This window comes from Miniopterus natalensis, chromosome 11 (genome assembly GCF_054644295.1).
Source record: "Miniopterus natalensis isolate mMinNat1 chromosome 11, mMinNat1.hap1, whole genome shotgun sequence".
NCBI lineage: Eukaryota > Metazoa > Chordata > Mammalia > Chiroptera > Miniopteridae > Miniopterus > Miniopterus natalensis.
Window position 1 is genome coordinate 68,827,443 of NC_142091.1, and position 22,112 is coordinate 68,849,554.

The window sequence follows — 22,112 nt, forward strand, 5'->3', positions numbered from 1 at the left end:
ATTCTATCGATGAGATTAAGAATTTAAAACTCAGACGACTAGGGATAAGCAGATATTCTCAGCTTTCCTTTAAGGGGACGCTTCTTCGTCTTTTCCCAGCCCTATCTGCTCTTCAAAGCCCCACTCAGGCCTTACCTCTCACGAAGACCCACGCCTGCCTTCGTCCTACGCCAGCGACAGGGCAGCTGGGCGCGGCTGCCAGTGACAAGCCCTGCAGGGCGCTGCTCCGCGCCCGTCACCCGCCCCTGGGCAAAGGTGGCACAGCAGCCTGTGCTGCTTCGGCATCGCCCTGGCGCAGCCGCTCAGAGGTCAGGCAGCCTCATGCCCTAAAGGGCAAAGACGGTGCACGCTAGCGGCCAAGCCGGGCCGGGGCACGCTCATTGCCACGTCCCCCATCGTCACCGCTCTGTCCTTCGGGGTCTCGGATAGTTTCACAAAATGAGAATAATGATAGAACCAATTTGGTGTGAGGATTTTAAAGGATTATAGTAAATAATGTGTATGCATAACTAAGACAATGTTTACATGTAGAAATCAATCTACAAATATAAACCATCTATTGTCAATGGCCCTAAAAACATACAGTGGCGCCACATCTATCTGGAATTCACGTCACTAATAATAACCATTTCAGAGATGAATGTATAATAATATTATATGTTAAGCCATATTATATATTAACATATCATATATTAATAAGTTAAATGTAGACAAGTTAAAGTCACTAGGTCTATTCACTGAGAGCTCCCCCAGCCCTGTGCATTTTGACTCTCAGTTCATGCACCGAGTTAGTACATTTGGTTAACTGGCTTCCAGTCTGGAGCAGGTTAAAATCAGGGATTTAGGAAGAGATGAAATGAGAAGAAGTCCTGGAGGGAGGCACATACAGTGGCAAGAAGGAGCTGCCAATCATTCACCCACTCAGGTGTTCATTCTTTTCCTTCTTTCTTCCTTCCTTTCTTCCTCTCAGAAATATCTTTTTGATAATCCAGCATGGACCAGGTGCCTGGCACACCCTAGAAAACACAACAGACGTTGGCTGTACTCTCCGGAGCTTACGGTCCAGAGAAAGGCGCGGTGAAGAACAAACTGACACCTGAGGGAGTGAGGACAGTTACCACGAAGACGTTTAAGAACCAAGCAGCCGCGTGTCATGAAAAAGATCACTTTATGCAAAACATTCTTTTTCAAATAATATTGATTCCTATGTAATACGTGTGAGAGGGCTTTCTTATATTTTTATTTAAATCATGGCTTTTCAAATCAAATAATTCAGTGAACTGGCAAACTAAATTATGTAAAGCATGAAGTCCAGAGACGAAGAAGGATGGGTCTGGAAAAAGAAGAGAGAGACTCAGTCACAGTCCTGCTTTCATCAAAGTAGGAAGAAAGGAGTGAGCAGGAGAGGTTACAGAGTTCCCTTCCAGGTCCTCCAAACAGTGTATAGAAAGTTCTGCTGCAAAGAAGAAATGTGTTGGTGATTTTTAGGAGTGATTATAATGACAACCAGTGGCATCTACACTGAGTTTCTCAGATGACACAATCAGATCACAGGACTAGTGGCGCAATGCATGGGATCTACTGTTGGAGGGCACCAGTAACGTGCCTGGCCCACCACTCTGAGGCCTGGCACAGTTCACACCACCAGCCTGTGCCTAACTCCCCTCAGCTGTAGGATGGGGACAAGAGTGGCATCCTCTTAGAGATGATGGACAAGGAACATGAGACAATACATGCCAAGTACCCAAAACAGTTAGACAAATGCAGTAAAGGCTCAATATAGCTTCATTATGGTCATTACGACCCATGTGAGCCTCATTGGAGGATCTTTGCTAAGTGAAGAACAGGAATTACTGGCACTCCTCACCCCCCAGATGACAAAGAAACTAAGTCTTTAAGACAGCAAACAACTTGTCCAAAATCACATAATTACTGAATAAATACGTAAGCACCGCAACACACATGTATGTGTGTGTATATATATATATATATACATATATATATACATATATATATATATATATATATATATATATATATATATATATATATATAAAACCACACCAAAAATAATAGCCTTGGTTCCATAGACATGATGTATATGTAGACTTGTGTTCACATAAAGAGGCACAAATATTGTGGTTCAGCATCTAAACACTGTTTATATTTTGAAGACTCAATAAAATGAGATAGTCCCTTAGTCCCTCTTAATGGACAGTTAGCTCGAAGAGCATTTTTAGCCCCTTAATGGCTGTAACTACTGAAAACCATCTAGAACCTATTCATTGACAGTTTCTCAGGATATAAAGCATTCTTTTCCCGGCTGAACACACAGATTTGCATTCCCATCATAAGGTCAAGAGAAATAAAGGCAATTTTGTAAATAAGTACAATACTCATAGTATGAAGTAAACTCACCAAATAAACATGCAGTTGCAAAAGCCCTTGATGCTTTGTAATCACCTATAGATTCTATACTGGCACCTCCATCAAGAAAGCAATTCCCTGGTCAACAGTACACCTTCCGCTTCACCTCACAGGCAAAAGCTACGGTTAGTCTTTAACTTCTTCCAGCTTATCTGCCTGGAAAACTCCTATTCAGTTTTTTAAATATGAAATTCTCCCTAATTTCATTCATCCTGACAGAGTGAGTTCATTAGAGTCTCCTCTGCTGAGCCATTTTCATTCTTTGAACATATTCTATCATTTTATATCTGTTAGTCTATCTCTTCAGTTGACTTGGGGTTTCTAGTGATCCTGTCATGTTTGTTTAAGTTTCTCCTATCCCTAGCACATAATAAACACTATTCAATGTTGATAAAATTCAAATAAACTCTTCTTCTTTCTACTTTTCTTAAGTCCTGAACTCAGATTAAAAATAAATGCATCCTAATAGTAGTTATGACGTTAGTCAAAGTATATACCAAGGAAATTCATTTTCTCCTTAATAGTTTTTTTTATCTGAACAACACTGTCTAATGCTCAAACAGAGAACCATCTAATTCAGTTTTCTTTTTAAATGAAAATAGAATAAGACAGTTGATGTGACTTGATGCCAAGAAGGTACCATGTGTGCTAACTTACACCTTGCTGGAGGTTGGGTTATTTTGACATCATATAGACACAGCATATTAAGCATTTTATGCCTTAAGTGGATTAACGGCTCATCTTTTGGTTCTACATATCACAGGAACAAAACTAAAATATATTTTATACCAACTACAAAAGGCTTATGTTCTTCATAAACTCAAAATGTTCAAAAGCAAACTCTTTAATCTTTGTGGTTTAAACCACTTGCATAACTGAATGCATAATTTTTGCAATGTGTAATTAGATTGTTTATTAAGTTGGTGGGTAGATTTGATAGACAGCAATAATATTGTTGGCCTTTGGTAATACCTCATTTCCAGGGATAATTTTGCAAGGCACTATAATGTAGGAGTAAAAACATGAACTCTGGTCAAGGACAACCTGAATATGAATTCTGATCCCACCACTTATCTGCTGAATCACTTGGGTAAGTTTCTAAACTTCACTAAATTTCATATTTCTCTGTAAGTACAACTATATTAGTGCTTAATTCATAGGGTTACCTTTGATGATTACATTAGAAAGTACAACTAGAAGTTTTAGCACAGTATGTGATGCATAGTATAGCTAACAAAATTATATATATTATGTAAACTCCAGATTTACTCAGTTTACTTGTGTTCTAAGAGTAGAACTACAAAGACATTTAGAGCCTGCATAAACTCATACAATTTCTGTGTGTATTTACTATTTATGAAAAATTTGCAATATTTTTAATTGGTTATCACTTTATTGATCAACAAAATTAATTGTTACAAAATCAATTTAAGGACTAAGAATTTCAAGGATTAAGAAAATAAAAATGGCATCATAATTCTGTTTCCCACCTAGTTAAGGAAGAACATTAGGAAAGGCCACCAGGAAGTTCATAAATATTTTTCTAATGACTCCGTCACTGAGTTATGAAAAGCATGCTAGAAAAGGGATGATCATGTTTTCAATGAAAACACCACTTACAGTTATTACAAATTACTGCAGGTGATAATTTACCATTTAGTGTGACTTAGTTTTACAAATCCTCTTGAACAGGCCATTGGGGTCTGGTTTTGACAAAGCTCGGAGGAGGAGGGAAATAGGAAAGCGGGGGCCCCTGGAAGGCCTCGCGCTAAGGGAGGGCCAGCCCGCATCAGCCAGAATGCCGCGGTGGGAAACACCACAGAAAAGTGAATAATCTGTCCCCCCCCCCCCCTGCAGCGGGGAAAGCTTTCTCTACAGAAAACAAAAAATCACCAAAAACCAAAAAGCAGTTAGTTCCTGCCTATTCCACTTCTCCATTGTCTGACAAGCATTTTTAGATACTTTGCTGGTAGTAAATTGTATCTTCACAATTGTATCCAAAATATACTCATTTTAAAGATGAGAAAATTGATGACCAGGCTTTACAGCTTTCTCAACATGGGAGTATTTAGCAGAGCCATAATTTGTACTAGAGTCTGCCCAGTTCCAAAACACCCTTAAATTAAATAAGTGATGATTTTATTGAACTATTACTATTATTATTATTTATTTCTCAATAGGCAATTGCAAACATAAGCATAGCAGAAGAAAACATACCCTAAGGCCATAAGCGGTGGGTAGAAATCACCTGCTTCATACCTGTCCCTCACCACGTACTCATGCAAACGATTACCACTCAAAACCAAAACAGACGCGACATCCATGTGCAGGAAAACCCGATTCCGTGGAGATAAGATAAATCTTCAGGAATGATAACCACAAATAAAACACTGCTATGATCCATCTCGGCCCTTTTATAGGTTAAAAATAAAGATAATGAATGTATACACAGTGAAGTCTCTAAGCGTCTGAGTTTCCCCATTTCAGGACCTTAGGCTGAACTTTGGATTCTTGAGGGATAATACCCCAGACCAGTAATTAAATTTTAATGATTTGTTCTGCTGTTCCCCTCTCCTCTCCCCGTGCATGAGCCTAAGGCCCTGGGGACTGGGCATGTGAGGTGGCGTGAGAGCCGCCAGGCTGCGGGCGCTTCCTCCCGGCCTCCAGCATCGCCCGAGCCCCCGCCCGGCCCCCTCCTCATCGCTGCCCTGGGGACCTTCTCCGCGTGCCCCTCCACCCGAGCTCTGTCACTTGACACTAGGCTCCATCTCTACACCTACCCTCGCCCAAGTCCCAGCTGCTCCCTTGAGAGGGCCAAGGTGGCATCTGCATTTTATACTGTGCTGTTCCCCAGGTGGCGTCCCATGACCCACAGTCTGAGGAATAAAGACGGGAAAGAGGCTTTGGAAAAACTCTTCAGGTTCACATCAGCCGAAGTTTAAACTGACATACATTTTTTTAAATTAGTGCTCAAAGAAAATGAACTGCTTTTGGGGAAGGTTGGAACACTAGATTAAAAAAAAATTTCTTTTTATATTCAAATGAATCCAATGAAAAAGATTTTGTGCGTATTTGTTTGTTTTGCTTTAGTGGTCAGATTATAATCTATACTATAAAATATAGATTCTATTAATATAGCTTTTTTAAGTAGCATGGTTTAGGGTAAAATAGGAGTGTGTAGATGACACCTGGGACCCCAAGGACTTAAATTTGACTTTAGTATCTCCCATCAGATGGACCCACATTTTTCCCTCGTGAATGTGAAGATGTACCAATTTTGGAGCTTTGTGGAATACACCCCTACTCCTTATTGCCCAGGAGTTATGGAACTGTGTAAATGAAAGAATATGGAATATTAAAAATATTGTGATGAAAAGATAGAGGGCAGCGATGTGCTATTTAATGAATGCAGATGAAAAGAAAGCTCAGAAACCTCAGTGCCAGTTCAAATGGTGAAGAGGCCACAACTATCTGTCCTAAAGTTTTAATTTAAATGCCTTCTATCCATGTGCTTGTTACAACAATAGCTCTAATCTTTCAATAACAAAGTTCTAACTCCTGAGGCTCAACCTACTCGTCTGTCATGTTTAACTAAAAACCATTAATTTGCTGTGCTGTCGCAAAGAGTATTGAAAAAATATATCCACTAAATCTTCCATGTAGTAAATGTGAAGCTGTAAGTTTTTTATTCTTAACCCAGTGAATTAAAAAAGACATTTGATCTGGAATAGAGTGTGGCTTCTGATTGTTGGTTGGTTTGTTTCAGCTTAGCTCCCCTTATTGTTATTTTGTTTGTGGGGAATATGTGTTGGTATGAAATGAGGGAGAGAATGGCAGGGTACCCATTCTCTGTGGAGAGATCACTTTTTCAGGATAATGCACTGTCCTAGTGACATATTTCTCCATGGATTTAGAAAGGTATTATGTTGTTGTATTTTTATTTTTATTTTTTTGTAATCAAAACAATTCTTAAACATTTTGCCTAATATTAACTTGATGTACAAGACACAGAGTTTACAAAGATATTTTCTATGTACTCAATTAGAGCTTTATGAAAGACTATGGAGGGAATGCCTTACTAAAAATAAATATTTATAAAATCTTAAGTAAATTTCCAGCAGTTTAACTTTTCCAAATCTTTTCTCCACACAATAAATTGTGCCGAGCCTCAAAGTCTGTGTGCTGAAAACTACCCAATTCCTCTGTTCTCTTTCTAACACCTCACAAAGATCATCAAAAGATAAATTTCATGAAAATCTAGTACTGCTGAGAAGCAAAATACAATATTGTGGGACATCAAACAACCCAATATTATAGGTCTAAAATAGCTTAATAACAACAAAATAATATAAACAATTAAAGAGTGGCTTGATCACTGTTTCACTGTTTTGAGTATAACTTTTATTTACTTGAAATATTACAGTGTTTACCAGCATGCCATGCAATGAGGGCTTTCTTCAAAAAGATAACATTCATCTCTGTGGCCTTATGGTCCGTGTTGCTTTCCAGAAGGCCTCTTTGACATCTTTGTTTCTCAGGCTATAGATGATAGGGTTGAGCAATGGGTTGACCACAGTGTAGAACAGGGCAGCCACTTTGTCTTTCTCCAGAGAGTAGGTGGAGCTTGGCCTTGAATACATGAAGAGCAAGGATCCATAGAAGAACATGACCGAGAGGAGGTGCGAAGCGCAGGTGGAGAAGGCCTTGCGCCGTCCAGAGGCCGAGCGGATCCTCAGAATAGCAAGAAGGATGTTGAAATAGGAAATGAGGATGGTGAGAATGCTGGAGAGGACTGTGAAGCCCACCACACCCAGGAGGACTTTTTCGTAGACCTGGGTGTCTGTACAAGACATCTTTACCAATGGTGGTGCATCACAGAAGAAGTGGTCAATGATATTTTTACCACAAAAACTCAGGCGGAAAGTGTTGGCAGTGTGGGCTATGGCGTTTAAGAATCCTCCTATGTAGGAGGCAGCAACCAGTCCAGCACACAGGGAGCTGGACATGGCGCTGGAATAAAGTAATGGGTTACAGATGGCCATGTGGCGGTCATACGCCATGGCGGCCAGGAGATAGCACTCCGTGTAGGCTACAACACAGGAGAAGAACAGCTGGGCTCCACACCCAGCCAAGGAAATGCGTTTATCCTCCGAGACACAACTGGCCAGGATTTGGGGAGTGTACACAGAGGTGTACCAAAAATCCAAAAAAGACAGATTGCCAATGAAGAAGTACATAGGTGTGTGCAGGCGGGAATCAATACGAATTAAGATAACCAGGGTCACGTTCCCTGACAAGGTTATTAAGTAGAGGATCAGAAACAGTACAAATAGAATTGGCTGCCACTGGGGGTTTGCCGACAAGCCCACCAAGACGAACTCAGTCAGGATGGTGAAGTTCCCCACTTTCATGTCCACAGAGAAGAAAGCCTGATGAAGACTCAGGGGGAAACTATTTAGTGATTTTTCTATCAAAAAAAAAATAAACAAAGATATCAATTAAGTCAACAGTTACTAGGAAGCTTATGGACTTGTATCCATGACTCTTTATAATAATAGAACTTCAGTCTGTGACTTCAGAAGGCCACAGGAGCTAGTGTTAGAATATAATTTTGAAATTAAGGCTTTCACTTATTAATTGTTCAATGCCAGGCAAGTCCCTCAGTCTCACCAAACAAGTGAGAAAAATGAAGCCCCCTGACAGGCTGTCTGATTGGGTAAAGAAGATATGCATGAAAACACCCAGCCCAATGTTGGGTACATAGTGAGCCCTCAAAATTTCAGTACCCTTCATATGTAGTTGAGAATTTAGTGTCATGCATTGTGCTGATTCTTATACAAATACCAATATACATACTACTTCTGCCACAATTAATACAAGCATATGTCTCACTACATTCCAGGTAGTATTCTAAGTCTCAGTCTTAACCCATTTAAGCCTTTCTACGAGTTTATAAGGTAAGTATTATAATGATCTTCATGGAAGTTAAGAGACAATGTCAAGGTCAGAGAGATGGTCAACAGCAGAGCTGGTATTTGAACCCAGAATTGTCTTTATCAAGAATATATGCTTTCGCCCAGCCGGGCGTGGCTCAGCGGTTGAGCATTGACCTAGGATCCAGGAGATCATGGCTCGATTCCCGGTCAGGGCACATGCCCGGGTTGCGGGCTGCAGCCGATCAATGATTCTCTCATCGTTGATGTTTCTCTCTCTCTCTCCCTCTCCCTTTCTCTCTCTGAAATCAATAAAGATGTAGTTTTTTAAAAAAAGAATATATGCTTTCAAATGTTAAGCTAGGTGTGTCTTTTATAGGTGAATTGTTTCTCTCCTGCTCTCCTAGTTAAGGAAATGCTATAACTCTCTGACACCCTGAATTTCTTTGCTTATTGAAAAGAGTTTTAAAGTTTCTTTTTTAAAGAATGATTTTCCCCACTTTCTCTTGTTGATGTTAGATTTATATACATAGTTGAGGTACTTTTTGATATAGTGAATACTGATCATTAGGAAGAAGCCAATTTTTGGTGTCAAGTATTCTTTGAAAACAATGAACCCTTTGATGTTTATATCTGAAAGCTTCAAAGCTCTCAGAGAGCAGCTAAAAGGAAGTACCAAATTAAAACATACAGAATTAGGGCTGATGCTCTGGCAGACTTTATCCTAGCTAAGCAGGCATCGGGAGAAAGCTAAACCAAATAGTGTGGTGAAGGCCTGTGGCAGGGTTGGGTGCAGGCTAGAAGGGGTCAGTGGGGAAAAAAGGGGGGCATCTATAATTCTTTCAACAATAAAGATAATTTTTTAAAAAAAGAGCCTTGTGATTTAGTTTGCTGCTAAAAACATTTACCATTGAGCTAAACCAGATGAGTTTGAACTAGAATGCAAATGCAAGTTTTCTACCTCAAGGTCTACTGTTCCTGCCTGTTAGGAAGCGAGGTGTCTTAATCTTGAAATATCAGGTGTCCTAATCTTTCAGGTAGAGCCAATGATGTTCAAAGATGACTTGATTGTTGACACCGTGGCTCAGCTTGGAATCATGAAGATCATTTTATTTCTCTAACTATTAGTATAAGTGGATCTCTTCTCATTAACACACAAAGGACAGATGTTTTCATCCTACACCCAGTGTCCCATAAACCGGCTTTAACTTACTTTTATAAATCTCTCTCTCACTTCTTGTCTTCATCCACTTAGGACTTAGACCAAACTAAATTGCTCCTAAATTGCTCACATGATTGATTTCCTAAAAATAATCTCACACATCCTGAGAGTTTCACATTTGTACTACTATGCTGGTGTTCATTTGTATACTATGTATATTTTTTTCTTAATCTGCTCAAGCTTGAGTAGAATTATCTTGGCAGGAATTTATGGTATTATATTTATAATGTATAAAATGGTGGGTTTTCCACCATTTCAATAGTTAATATTAACCCTCTCTGCTGTCTTATCACTTGTCTACACAATGAAAATATCACCTATTCTCATGCAATTCGACAAACGAGTGGGTGGCTAGGAAATGCAAAGTTCATTGCCTTGGACCAAGGAGTCCAGTGATGGGGACAGAGCCTGTCGCTATCTATCACCTGTGTGATTTTAAGTCACCTGTCATCTCTGGAACACAGATTCACCCACATGAAAAATTTGTTGATTCTCTTAAGAACCCACCTTCTATGATTCCAATTTGTTAATGTTCTTTAGAATTCATCATAAAAATAAGAACAGGTGACCTTCCTCTTCAACAATACAGGTGGTAGAACCATTTAACAAACCTTATATATACACTTATCTTCGGATGCACAGGGCATTAGCATCATGTTTGTTGAAATGAGAGATGAAATTTACCAAAGACAACAGCATTCTTTTTTTTACTCTAAGATATGCATACTCTTTATTGTTTTCCTAAAAATCAATCCTGTGAGCTAGCTTGTTTATATTCTCTAACTACTGTGCTCTTTAGTTTTCTTATCCAAGAATTTCACAGCTCTTAAATTTTTGGAATCAAATCATGGACATCTTTGAGAACCAGACAAAAGCAATGATGCTTCTGCCCAATATCCAAAACTGCTTATATATAAGGATAAACAAACAGAATTTTAGAGGGTTGACAAATTCCCAGAAATCTACCCATGGATTAGGGGGTTATAATTCTTAATTACAAATTCTGCACTAGCCCAGTTGGTGTGGCTCAGTAGTTGAGCATCGACCTAGGAGCCAAGAGATCACGGTTCCATTCCCGGTCAGGGCACATGCCCGGGTTGCGGGCTCGATCCCCAGTGGGGGACGTGCAGGAGGCAGCCGATCAATGACTCTCTCATCATTGACATTTCTATCTCTCTCTCTCTCCCTCTACCTTCCTCTCTCTGAAATCAATCAAAAATTAATTAATTAAAAATTATGCACTAAAATATGCCTCAGTTTCTCTTCAGTGCTAACAGCATATAATTTTAAGAGTAATAAATGCTTCAAACTTTGCATGTTTAAAGCTGTATTCCTAATCTTCACTCCCAAGAATTTATCTGTCTGCTCATTTTTCATATCATTTAATAAATTCTACTCTTCCAGTATCTCAAATCACAAATGACGAATCAGCCTACTCTTTCTCTCTTACCTCCTCTCAGTCTTCCAAGAAATCCTTGTGTCCCTACATTCAAAACGTATCCTGAATCTGAGCAGTTCTTATCACCTCTTCTGCCACCGCCCTGGTCCAAACCACCACCATGTTTTGCCCAAAATATTTCAATATTCCTCTAATGCCTGCACACTTGTCTCTCTACAGTCTATTTTCAACAGATCAGTTAGTACTATCCTTTTTTAAAATGGCAGTTGGTGACCCTTTTGTACTTAAAACAACCTTAACATGCAACAAATTTATTCTGTTAAAGCCAAATTCCCATACAATGACCTAAAAGTCCTCCTTGAACAGACCCTCCATTACCTGCAGGTCTTTATCCCCTAAGATTCCCTGTATTTTAAATAACACGCCGGCTTCTCATCAACAGATCTCATCCTTCACATTCTGTTAAGACTCAGTTCCATTTCCCCAAGACTTACATTCCTCTTCCAGCTCCTGTTTATTAAGATTATTGTCTGTTTTCTCCCCACTAGACTGAAACAAAATGGGTTAGTAAGATTTCTCCGTTTTTGTTTACTGCTGTATCCCAGCATATAGAAGTTCCTAGAAACTAATTAGCACTTAAATAGTCCTAGAGTGAATAAGTGGGTAATTATCTTTACGTCTTGAAGCTGTTTTTCCTTTCAGTATTGAGTAGAAGTATTGTCTACTTCTAACCTAGCTCAAATTAATCGGGACAAACTCACTCTCACATGGTCTTCCCAGGCTCAGTGAACTATTTCACTAAAAGGAATGAAGGGTAAATAAAGCGAGGATTCATATCCATCAAACCCATAACCATCAAGCTGGCCTAAAATCCACCTTGGATTTGAAATTAAATGTGAATGTGAAATAAATAAAAGTCAGAGCCAATCATGCCAAAGCATCCCATGTAGAACTGCTTCTCAAATTTTGTGTTTCCCCATAGAAACTCTGTTCCCTGACCCCTTCACTGGGGCAGTAAAAATTCTGTGGAAGATATTGTCCCTCTAGCACCTGAAAATGAGAACCAAGATGTGAAAGTCTGCTCTAGTAGTCTGGGCAGCTCAGAGTGCCGCAGCCCCTGGAGTCTAAAAGCAGGCCACGTTTTCTATCCTAGTATTTGCCCCTTTGTGTAAGTGAATATAAGATAACTCGGCATAACTACCAGACTAAATTTTGAGTTCCAAATAGAACTACATATATTATTGGTGGAATCCTATTTAGAGATTGCGTGTCTATCTGTGTCTGTGTGTGGTTGGCATAACGATCTTTTGAGAGCCATGCCAGACTCTGTACCCCTCTTCTAATGACAGCTGAGGCCACAGAGGGTCCAAACCACTTGGCTGCCCCGATCCCAGCTGCTTACCCTCGAGCAGGAAGGACACTCCTGGAAGTGATGCTCCCTTGCCTCTCCTCTGATATTCTAGCATGCTTTTTTTGGACCTGATCTATGTATCTCCTTAACAGTCCTTTGGGACTCCTTCTATCCAGTACCTCAGAAATATTTATCTCAGTCTCCAAAGATTTAATTAGAGTTTATTTGGAGTATGAGGATGATATATTAATTTGCACATTATGAAATGAGGAGTATTTTATTAAAAGTTTACTCTCTTAATGGCTCTGAGTCACAATATAATTGTAATGTGTGTGATAATAGAAACTCTAAATTATATTAATTAGACTTTTCTAGAAATTATCACATGGCTCCAAATTTTTTTCCTCACCATATGATTTTCTATCTGCCCAGGCTACTCCTCCTTGTCTCATTCATCAAGAAACTCCTACCAATCTCTGATGATATGGGTGGAATTTTAAACCACCCCCCAATTCCTATGTTGACGCCTGACCCCCAGTAACTTGGAATGTGACTGTACTTGGAGATAGGGCCTTTATAGATATGATTAATTTAAAATGACTTGGTTAGGGTAAGCCCTACTCCAATCTGATTGGTGTCTTTATAAAAAAAAAAAAAAAAAAAAAGGAAATGAAATGAAAATTTCGACACACAAAGAGATACCAGGGATGTTCGTACACAGAGAAAAGACCATGTGAGGAGACAGCAAAAGGGTCCCCATCTGCTGCAAAGGTCAGAAGCCTCAGAACAATCAACCCTGATGGCACCCTGACATTGGCTTTTTAGCCTTCAAAACTATGAGAAAATAAATTTTGTTTCAGCCACTCAATCTGTGTTATTTTGTTATGACAGCTCCAGCAAATGAATATACTTGGTTACCAGCACTAAGACTTTTTATGTTGGTACAACTTCATGTTTTATACGTTAAATGACTACTGAAATAAGAAATTGTGATCCAGCACAATGAAATCTTTTCTCACTTTTATTAATTCATGCATAAAACCAAACAAGCAGAGAAATACAAGTATCCAGAGAACCTTCGTTGTTATCAATCATTGCTTTACCTAGCAGAGAATTTTGTTGTTTTTTCCAAGATGTGGAAATCCTACCCAGCAGAGAGTTTCACTCTCAATCTTGGATATAAAGCTTTTTGACATGTATCTATCACTCTACTCATTCTCTGTTTCTCTGTACATTTCCATTTCTGGCTCTTTCATACAGCTGCTATACTTTTGCCCTTGATTTTTTTAACTGTTGGGGAAAATACTTTTATGGGAAGCTCAGTGAACTAAGATATTTGTTCTTTCGTACATCTATTACCAGAGAATTTTGTATCATGGGAAGCAATGAGAATCAGAAAAGAAAAAAAAAAAATAAACTTGTTTCTAAGGGAATTTCACAGTAGAAATTTTACTTATGAACTTATGAACTTCTGCCTCTCTCTTCCAACAAAGAAGGCAAGAACCTTTGGAGTCAGAAGCTATGGGTTTGCGTTCCTGTTTTGTTTTTATTGCCTATGAACTACATGATTCAAAGCAAATCATGTACCCCATCTAATCCTGGCAATGGTTCCACAACCAATTCAATTATTCCCATATATAGATGAAAATACTTACATAGAGGCAGCTTATAAACTCTGAAGTGAACATTTAAATTTTCCCCCTCTTTTAACCTTCACAGAATCACAGTAATTTCATGGACCCTCTTTTAAGCCAACAAGCATAGCAGATTTTCCAAATGCACCAGCCTCACTTATTTTAAAAACACATTCAAATGACAAAAATGCAGACAGGTGTTTCCACATTATCCAACGGTTTTGTTGTTCGTTTTATTTTATTTTTGAAAGTATAGCTGATAAGAATGACAAAGAGATAACCTGTAAAATAAAATATAAAGTATTTTTGTTTAAGAACACTTTGCTCTGGCCACCATTATTTTTTTCCTCACCCAAGGATATGATCATTGATTTGAGAGAGAGAGAGAGAGAGAGATGTAGATCAGTTGCCTCCTGTATGTGCCCTAAACGGGATCAAACCCCAAACCTAGGTATGTGCCCTGACTAGGAATCAAACCTGCAACTTTTGCCATATGGGGCGACGCTCTAACCAACTGAGCCACCCAGCCAGGGTGCTCTGTCTACTCTTCTCCTGAGAGCATCTTTAGCATCTTTATTTCTTAAGCTGTAGATCAAAGGATTCAACACTGGAATCACCACAGTATAGAAAACCGACGCCACTTTCTCCCTTCCAGGGCATAGCTAGTCCTTGGCCGGGAGTAAATGAAAAGAACTGAACCATAGTACAAGGTGACAGCTGTCAGGCGAGAGGCACTGAGCCCTAGTACAGGGGGACAGCTGTCAGGCGAGAGGCACTGAGCCCTAGTACAAGGGGACAGCTGTCAGGAGAGGCGAGTGGAGAAGGCCTGGAGGCGGCCTGGGGCGGAGCGGGCCCTCGGAAGGCGCGGTGCTGGAGAGGGAGGAGCGAGCATAAGCACGCCGGGAGTAAGGGCGTTGGAGGTGAGTATAAATAGAGCATAACCTGGTAGCTCTCCCTCCGTCGCAGGCCAGCTTCACAAGGGGGGACAGATCACAGAAGAAATCGTCAATTATATTGTCCCCACAGAAGCTCAGGGTAAATGTCTCACTGGTAATGATGGCCGAGTTCAGAAAGCCACCAAGGTATGAAGCTGCAACAAGACTGGTGCGTGACTTTGAGGACATCGCCTGGGAATAAGGCGGGGGGGGGGTGGAGATGGCCACGTGGCGGTCATAGGCGTGGCAGCCAACGGGTAACATTCACTATAGGCCAGGCCGGCCCAGAAGAACTGAGCCAGGCAGCCAGCAAAGGAGAGGCTCTTGTCTTCAGAGATGCAGGTCATAAGGATTTGGGGGTTGTAGACAGAGGAATACCAGAGATCCAGGAATGCGAGGTTTCCAACGAAGAAATACATGGGTGTGTGGAGCCGAGGATCAGCACAGGTCAGAGAGACCAGGGTGCTGCTCCCTGAGAGACTGACAACAAAAATGAGGGGGAAGGTGAAGAACAGCACTGTGACCTTAAGTCAGCTGGGAACCCTAAGAGTATGAACCCTTTCACTTCGGTGGAGTTTTTCTCCTCCATGGATTTGGGTTTCTATGGTCCCTTTCTGTGAAGAGATGAATAAACACGGCATGAATTAAGATAGGTATAAACTCCCCCATCGACGGCCGTTTCAGCGCATCGGAAAACCCAGCTGATGCACATGTGTTGTCCATTGCGAGGCGCTTATGCTGGACTGGGCGTCATTCCTGTTGGAAGACTGAGAAATCCTTCTGTGCTGACTTAAGAGGTCAGTTCTCATGAAGACAGCATAGGATGTGTCGCCTTATCTTCTTTATCTAATTGTTCCTTCTTCTTAATAAGGGTGGTTTGTGTTCTTGTCTTCTGTTTGCACGTAGGGTGATTGGGGACCATGTGGAAGAAATTTAAAAAAGGGAGTTAGAAAGGATGTGCTGAGTTCTTAGGTCTTTAAATCCTTTGGTCTTTTTCCAGAGAATTCCATGAAGAACACTTTTATTATTCTAATGATATTATTGTGGAATATCCTTGGGAGTTAATTTTACTGTGAATTCTTTGAATGTGATTATATTTTATCCAACTTTTTATTCACAAAACCAAGAATACGGGTTTTCAAAAATAGAAAATGTGTAATTTGAATAAAAGAATAGATTTCCTTAGACAATAGGAATTTGAGACCATAGCTACCTGTCTGACTCTCAAATATATTCTGAAAGGAAGTACAAATATTCAATTGATAATTGTGCTCACAATGTGTTTGAATTTCCTATAGCAGCGATTTTCAACTGGTGTGCTGCAATAATTTTTAAAACATGCAATATCTGACTAGTTAGTCGGGGGCACTGACCTCTTTCCCCTTAGACTGTCGAATTTAAAAATGACAACAGCCAACACAACAATAGCCATCTGGTATGAATTAATCAAAATTATATGTATTTTTTGTCAGATCGACAAAAAATGTATTTTTGGTGTGCATAATTTTATTTTATTTTAAATATATCTTTATTGATTTCCAAGAGACGAAGGGAGAGGGAGAGAGATAGAAACATCAATGATAAGAGAGTCATTGATCGGCTGCCTCCTGCACACCCCCGACTAGGGATTGAGCCCGCAACCCGGGCATGCGCCCTGACCGGGAATCGAACCACAATCTCCTGGATCCCAGGTCAGCGCTCAACCACTGAGCCACGTCCGGCTGGGCAGAGTTTTAGTAATTAGTTTATGTGCCGTGAGATGAAGAAGGTTGAAAATTGCTGCCCTATAGAATCAAGAGCAAAGAAAAACAAACAAAGAAACAACTAAGCGGCCAAACTGAATGATTTGGGGGCATATGGCAGGCTGAGTAACGGCCCATGAAGACATCCAAGCTCTAATTCCTGAAGCCTGCGAATGTCACTCTACATGGAGGAAGAGTTATTAAAGTGAAGAGCCTTGAGGTGGGCGATTATGAGGGGGCGCCCTAAGTACCGTTACAAACACTACCCTCCGTGCGGGAGGCGCAGGCGGAGGAGGCAAGGGGACCACGGCAGAGAGGAGCGATCGCCACAAGGATGCCGACAGCCAGAAGCCAGACGAGCCATGGCATGGGTTCCCCAGCGGGACCCCGGGGGCAGGGTGGCCCTGCCAATGCCTTACTTCTGTCTCAGTGATATGAAGTTTGGGCTTCTGACCTCCACAACTAGGAGAGAATACATTTTTGCTGTTTTTAGTCACCAAGTTTGTGGCAATCTATTAATACGGGAAGCTCTGGAGCTTGACCTCTAGCAGTCTTCTTGCGTTCAGAGGTAGAAGCTGGCAGCGGGACTGTTGCCAGCAATGGGAGAAGCACCATCTCTTCTGGTCTGTGTTACAACCCAGTACACACCCCAGTAAAAAGTGGCTAAATTTGATGGTCAGGGCTCTGAACTGGCCGGAGATGTGATATTTCTGCTATTCAATCCAAGGCTTTCAAAATCTCTTCTGCTAGGGGGAAAAACTTAATCTTGGTCATTTACTTAGCTATGGACTTAAAACTGAGCTACAAAAATTTTTAAAGTATCTCTTGGAACTGTATCTGTTTGATGGTAAGAATCTATAATTTTCATCTTTACCATAAATATTACTGCTAGAGTCATACTCAACGTAGATTCTCCGTCATAAGCAGAGGACCGGCATGAGTGGCATTTCTGTTCCCTTAGTGTTGCCTGACTGCCCGCTGCTCGCTGCTAAGGTTGTTTTAATGAAGCTTATTCCTGGAACCAGCTTAGGAGCAAGAATCAAGGGCACTGGGTTCTGGTCTGGGTTGGCTGCTGCCAATTTTAAATAAACCTTAATTTTCAAATTCTATTTTCTCATCTACCTTTCTCAGCTCAGTGGGACTTTTAAAGCTCATGGATATGCGACAGCACTTTAAAAACTAAAAGTGAAAACTATGTAGTGGCTTCTCTATGGATCTTCATCTCTGTCGTCTGTCCTTCGCATGCGGCATTTGCTATACCTCGCAAGGATTTCCAGTTATACCTAAGCTGAGTCGGTGTATCCTCGTGCAGAAGCTTCCCCTTCTTTAACATGAGGCTCTCCCTTGAGCTGGGAAATTGCAGGGCTTGTTTGCAAAATTACAATTTGGAAATTGCAAGAGACATTTCTTCCCTAATCTCTCTTGCTTTCTTCTATGGTTATTAAAATATAAAATAAACATACATGTGAATACACATACATGAGAATATATATCAATGCTTTTACAAATAAAAAAGGGTCGAAGGTGGCTTACTATGAGTCATAAGACACAGGTAAATAGCGTAAACTAAAAAAATGTAAAGAGGAAAAGCAAGACCTGACATAAAATGAGGCAAGTATAAACCTGTGGCACACGGAGTCCTATGCACTGCTCTGTGCAGACCACACATTTGACTGAAAACTTTCTAGCAACCCATTTATACAATAACTAACATCCAAAAGACAAGCCACCATCCGAAAAGATTGGGTACCACATTACCATTCTTGATATTAACTTTGAAATCATTTCTCCCAAGTTTCCTTATAAAGAGAATGAGGGAAATTTAAGGCATAATAGATTGAATTGTAGTATTATATATGTAGACACAAAAGAGACTTTTTTGGAGCTACATTTACTTGTCATTAATTTGTAGACTTAAATTGGACTGCATGCCATGTTAGAGTCAAGAGGTGCTCAGACATCTCCCCGCCAAGCATCTCTCCTCCCTGTCTTCTCTAATCTCCCTTCACCAGGAGGCTTCTATAAGAGGCAGACGGCTCTGAGGGCGATCACCCAAAAGGAGCTCAGCCCTTAGGGACCTCTCAGTCCTCTCCAGGCTTAATGCACCTGCATCCCTATCATTCAGTTTGCTGTATTAATCAGATACTTCTTTAATTATATATTAATTATAAACGTGCAATATAATCTCAAAGATATAGCTTTATCTCTATGATATATACGTAATTGCACTCCTCTTAAGGAGCTCCTCCCCCATGCACTGCCTAATATAGAAAGAGAAACACTTTTAAGTCATGAAAGTATTAGCATTTACTCTATGTTGGCCTACTATAAGGGCCAGTAAATTTCCTGTGTGATAACTCAAGAGGCAATGGCGCGGCACACACAGCTACAGAGGGTTTACAAGAAAAAAAACACCCATCAAGTACACATCTAATTGATTGTTTCACTGAAACAGAAAATAGAGCCTGAAGAAAAGATATTTTAGCTTCCTTCATGAAACATAATTACAGGAAAGAAAACTTATCCTATTTCACAAAGTTAAATTGTGATACGGTTTTATTATACTAAGAATTGCTTTGTCTTTTGTTCATACTGTGATTTACTGACCTTTTCTCCTGGTTAATTAAACATAATGTTTTCTTCATGATCATAAATTACCACTTCGTTTGAATTTCAACAAGTCCAGAATTTCTCACATTACCTTAGAATAAAAAGTGCCTTCTACTCACCCTAGAAAATCTTCTTTCAAATGCTAACAATACTTGTAGAACATACAAGCCTGAGCATCCCTTTGGGATATGCTGTAAAAAGCAAAGTGTACCTTTGTGTGCTACTCTGGTGCCAAGTGACAAATTATAAAGCTCAGTTATCTTTCTAGATGAAGTAGGGAGAAATTAATCATCATCAACATAATTGATCCAATTAACCTCTGAAGCCCCCTTTGCTTTGTGAGTTTCATATCTAGAGGTAAAAGAGAATTCAGCAGAAAGGAGTAACCAACATAATAGTCTTCATACAGTGGGCACTCAACAATTATTTGCAGTCAATAATAATAATAATAATACACAGAATTTTAGTTCTGAAACATATTGACTATCACTTAATAAAATGAGACATTTTACTCATTTACAAAGGAATTGAGAGACAGAATTTGAGAAATTGATATTGAGAGCAGCACCAAAGTCATGTGGTTAGAACAAACTTTTATGTCTACATCAGACCATGATTATATTTATTCATTCAAAATACATGTTATCAAGCAACTTTTAGGTACCCAGCATTGAGTTAGATGTTGAGGGAGATACAACTGTGCGGCAAGGTAAGGTATTAGGTGAGCTCTGTCATGGTTAAGAGGCAAACCTAGGGCAGAGATTGCCTGAGTGTGAATCCCAGGTCTACAGCTCACTAGTTGTGTGGCCAAGAGCAGTTCACTTAAACTCACTAAGCCCAGTTTTCCTATCTTTGAAATGGAAATAACTTGTCTTCTTCATGAAGTTGTTATGAAGATTACATGAGATAACATAATAAAATTGAAGAAATATCAGTGAAAAATTTTAAAAACAAAACAAACAAAAATAAAATAAAATACTGATAAGTATATAGTGCCTGCCTTTGTGGAACTTATGACCTCATAGGAAAGGTCACCAAATAATAATATAAATTTATACTTACAAATTATGAATAGCGTATTGAGTCATAATAACAGGTGTTACGATTGTATACAACACCTGACATAGTGTGGGACCTTAAGGAAGATTTATCTGAGGGGGTTATATTTGACCTGAAGGATAATAAAAAAATTTCACTAGGCAAAGTGGGTGATAAAGGTGGAGGTGGCAGGTTGCCGGGAGGGTAAAAAGAACAGCGTTGCAGGTTCTAGGAAGGGCAGAGGTCTGAGTTGAGGAAAAGCAGTGTGGATTCCAGGAAGCGAAGGAAGTTCAGAGATGTCAGTATCTTTTCAGTCTCTATCCTCAATACACCTCTTTGCTTCCAGATCCAAGAGAGAGTTACATCCAAGCATAACCCAGATGGGGGGGGGGGGTGTAGGGACGGCTCTGGGAGGACACATGGACACCCCTGAGGAGTGGTGGGACTGTGCTAATTGTCACAGGCAGGTTCTATAGAGAGTGCTAAGAAAGGACATAAGGGAGTTTTATAAAGCAGATAAACCAAGAAATAACATCAACTGAGGCCTATAATTAGTACAACTGAAATACAGGACCATAGTTTACATACTGCAAAAGAAGAAATCAGAGAATTTCGAGAGAGAGAAATGCTGGTGTAGATCAATTATTACTGTACAACCTACTCAGCCATCAGCTAAATGTGAGGTTCTCAAATCTCTTGATCTCAGCAGCCTTTTACACTCTTAAAAAGATTGGAGACCCCCAAAGAGATTTTTTTATGTGGGTTATAGCTATCAATATTTACCATTCAGAAATAAAAACTGAGAAATTTTAAATGTTTTTCTTGATTCATTTAAAATAATAATAAGCCCATTACATGTTAACCTAAATAATAGATTAATAAATACAGACAAGTTTATTTCAATTCCAAAAAATATATAGTGAGGAGTGACAGTTTTCTATTTTTGCAATTTTTAAAAATATCTAGCTTATACAAGACTGTTGAATTCTTACAAGTGTTTCTAAATTCAATGCACTGAGATATCTTGTTTTGATTGAAGTATATGAAGAAAACTCAGCCTTAAACAGATATGCAGTTAGAAAAGGGAAGACTACTTAGTCTTCAGATAATTCTGATTCTCCTTTTTGATAATATAACAAAACACTAGTATTTTTAAGTTAATTTCAATGTGAAATATAAAGCCAATATCTGTAATATCTTGTACTGTTATGAAAATATTGAGATTATGGACTCCATGAAAGTGTCTCAAGAACCCCCAAAGTTCCCGAGACTATACTCTGAAAACCAATGCTATAAACATATCCCTTGAAAGCACCCAAAGGACATGTTTTAATCAAGCACAAGGACTTGCATTAGTGAGATCACTGAAAATCTCTGACACTGTCCTCATGAGTCTGGAGATGTTGGATGGGAGAAGATGTCTGAGTATCCCTTGACTCTAACAAGGCATGCAGTCAGTTTTAAGTCTAAATGAATCTGTCATAAATACATTTGATGACAAGTCATATTTTGGGCTTTAGAATGCAAGAGATAATAAAGGACATTTTTTCCCCCAAGCCTCAATGACTATCCAGTCATCTGGTTAGGATAAGCTCATCTCTAAGGCCCCTATAGGTAGAAAGCATGCTATGATTGTGTGACTACTCATTGATCAATTGCTTACTTGCAGAGATTGTGCATTATACAAAAACCAGTAAAATATAGCTCGTAACACTTTGTATGTAGAAAGTGCTCAAAAGTTTAGAAAATTTATTTCTGTGTCTAACCAGTAAACAGACTGTGACTTTCAGAGAAGGCTTATTCATCAAGTTTGCTAAATTC

At 39.6% G+C, this 22,112-nt stretch overlaps 1 protein-coding gene and 1 pseudogene across 1 annotated transcript; both read right to left on the reverse strand.

The window, feature by feature from the left end:
* Window positions 1-6,899: 6,899 nt before the first annotated feature.
* On the reverse strand, window positions 6,900-7,853 carry LOC107527622 (olfactory receptor 9G4). Its single transcript, XM_016200400.2, has one exon. The coding sequence runs from the start codon at window positions 7,836-7,838 to the stop codon at window positions 6,900-6,902; it is 939 nt and encodes a 312-aa protein (XP_016055886.1). The 5' UTR covers window positions 7,839-7,853.
* Window positions 7,854-14,472: 6,619 nt separating this feature from the next.
* On the reverse strand, window positions 14,473-15,490 carry LOC107527621 (olfactory receptor 9G19-like; annotated as a pseudogene).
* Window positions 15,491-22,112: the final 6,622 nt, after the last annotated feature.

Excerpts from the sequence above, each read along its gene's own strand:
- LOC107527622 (XM_016200400.2), bottom strand. The coding sequence starts at position 7,838 with ATGAAAGTGGGGAACTTCACCATCCTGACTGAGTTCGTCTTGGTGGGC.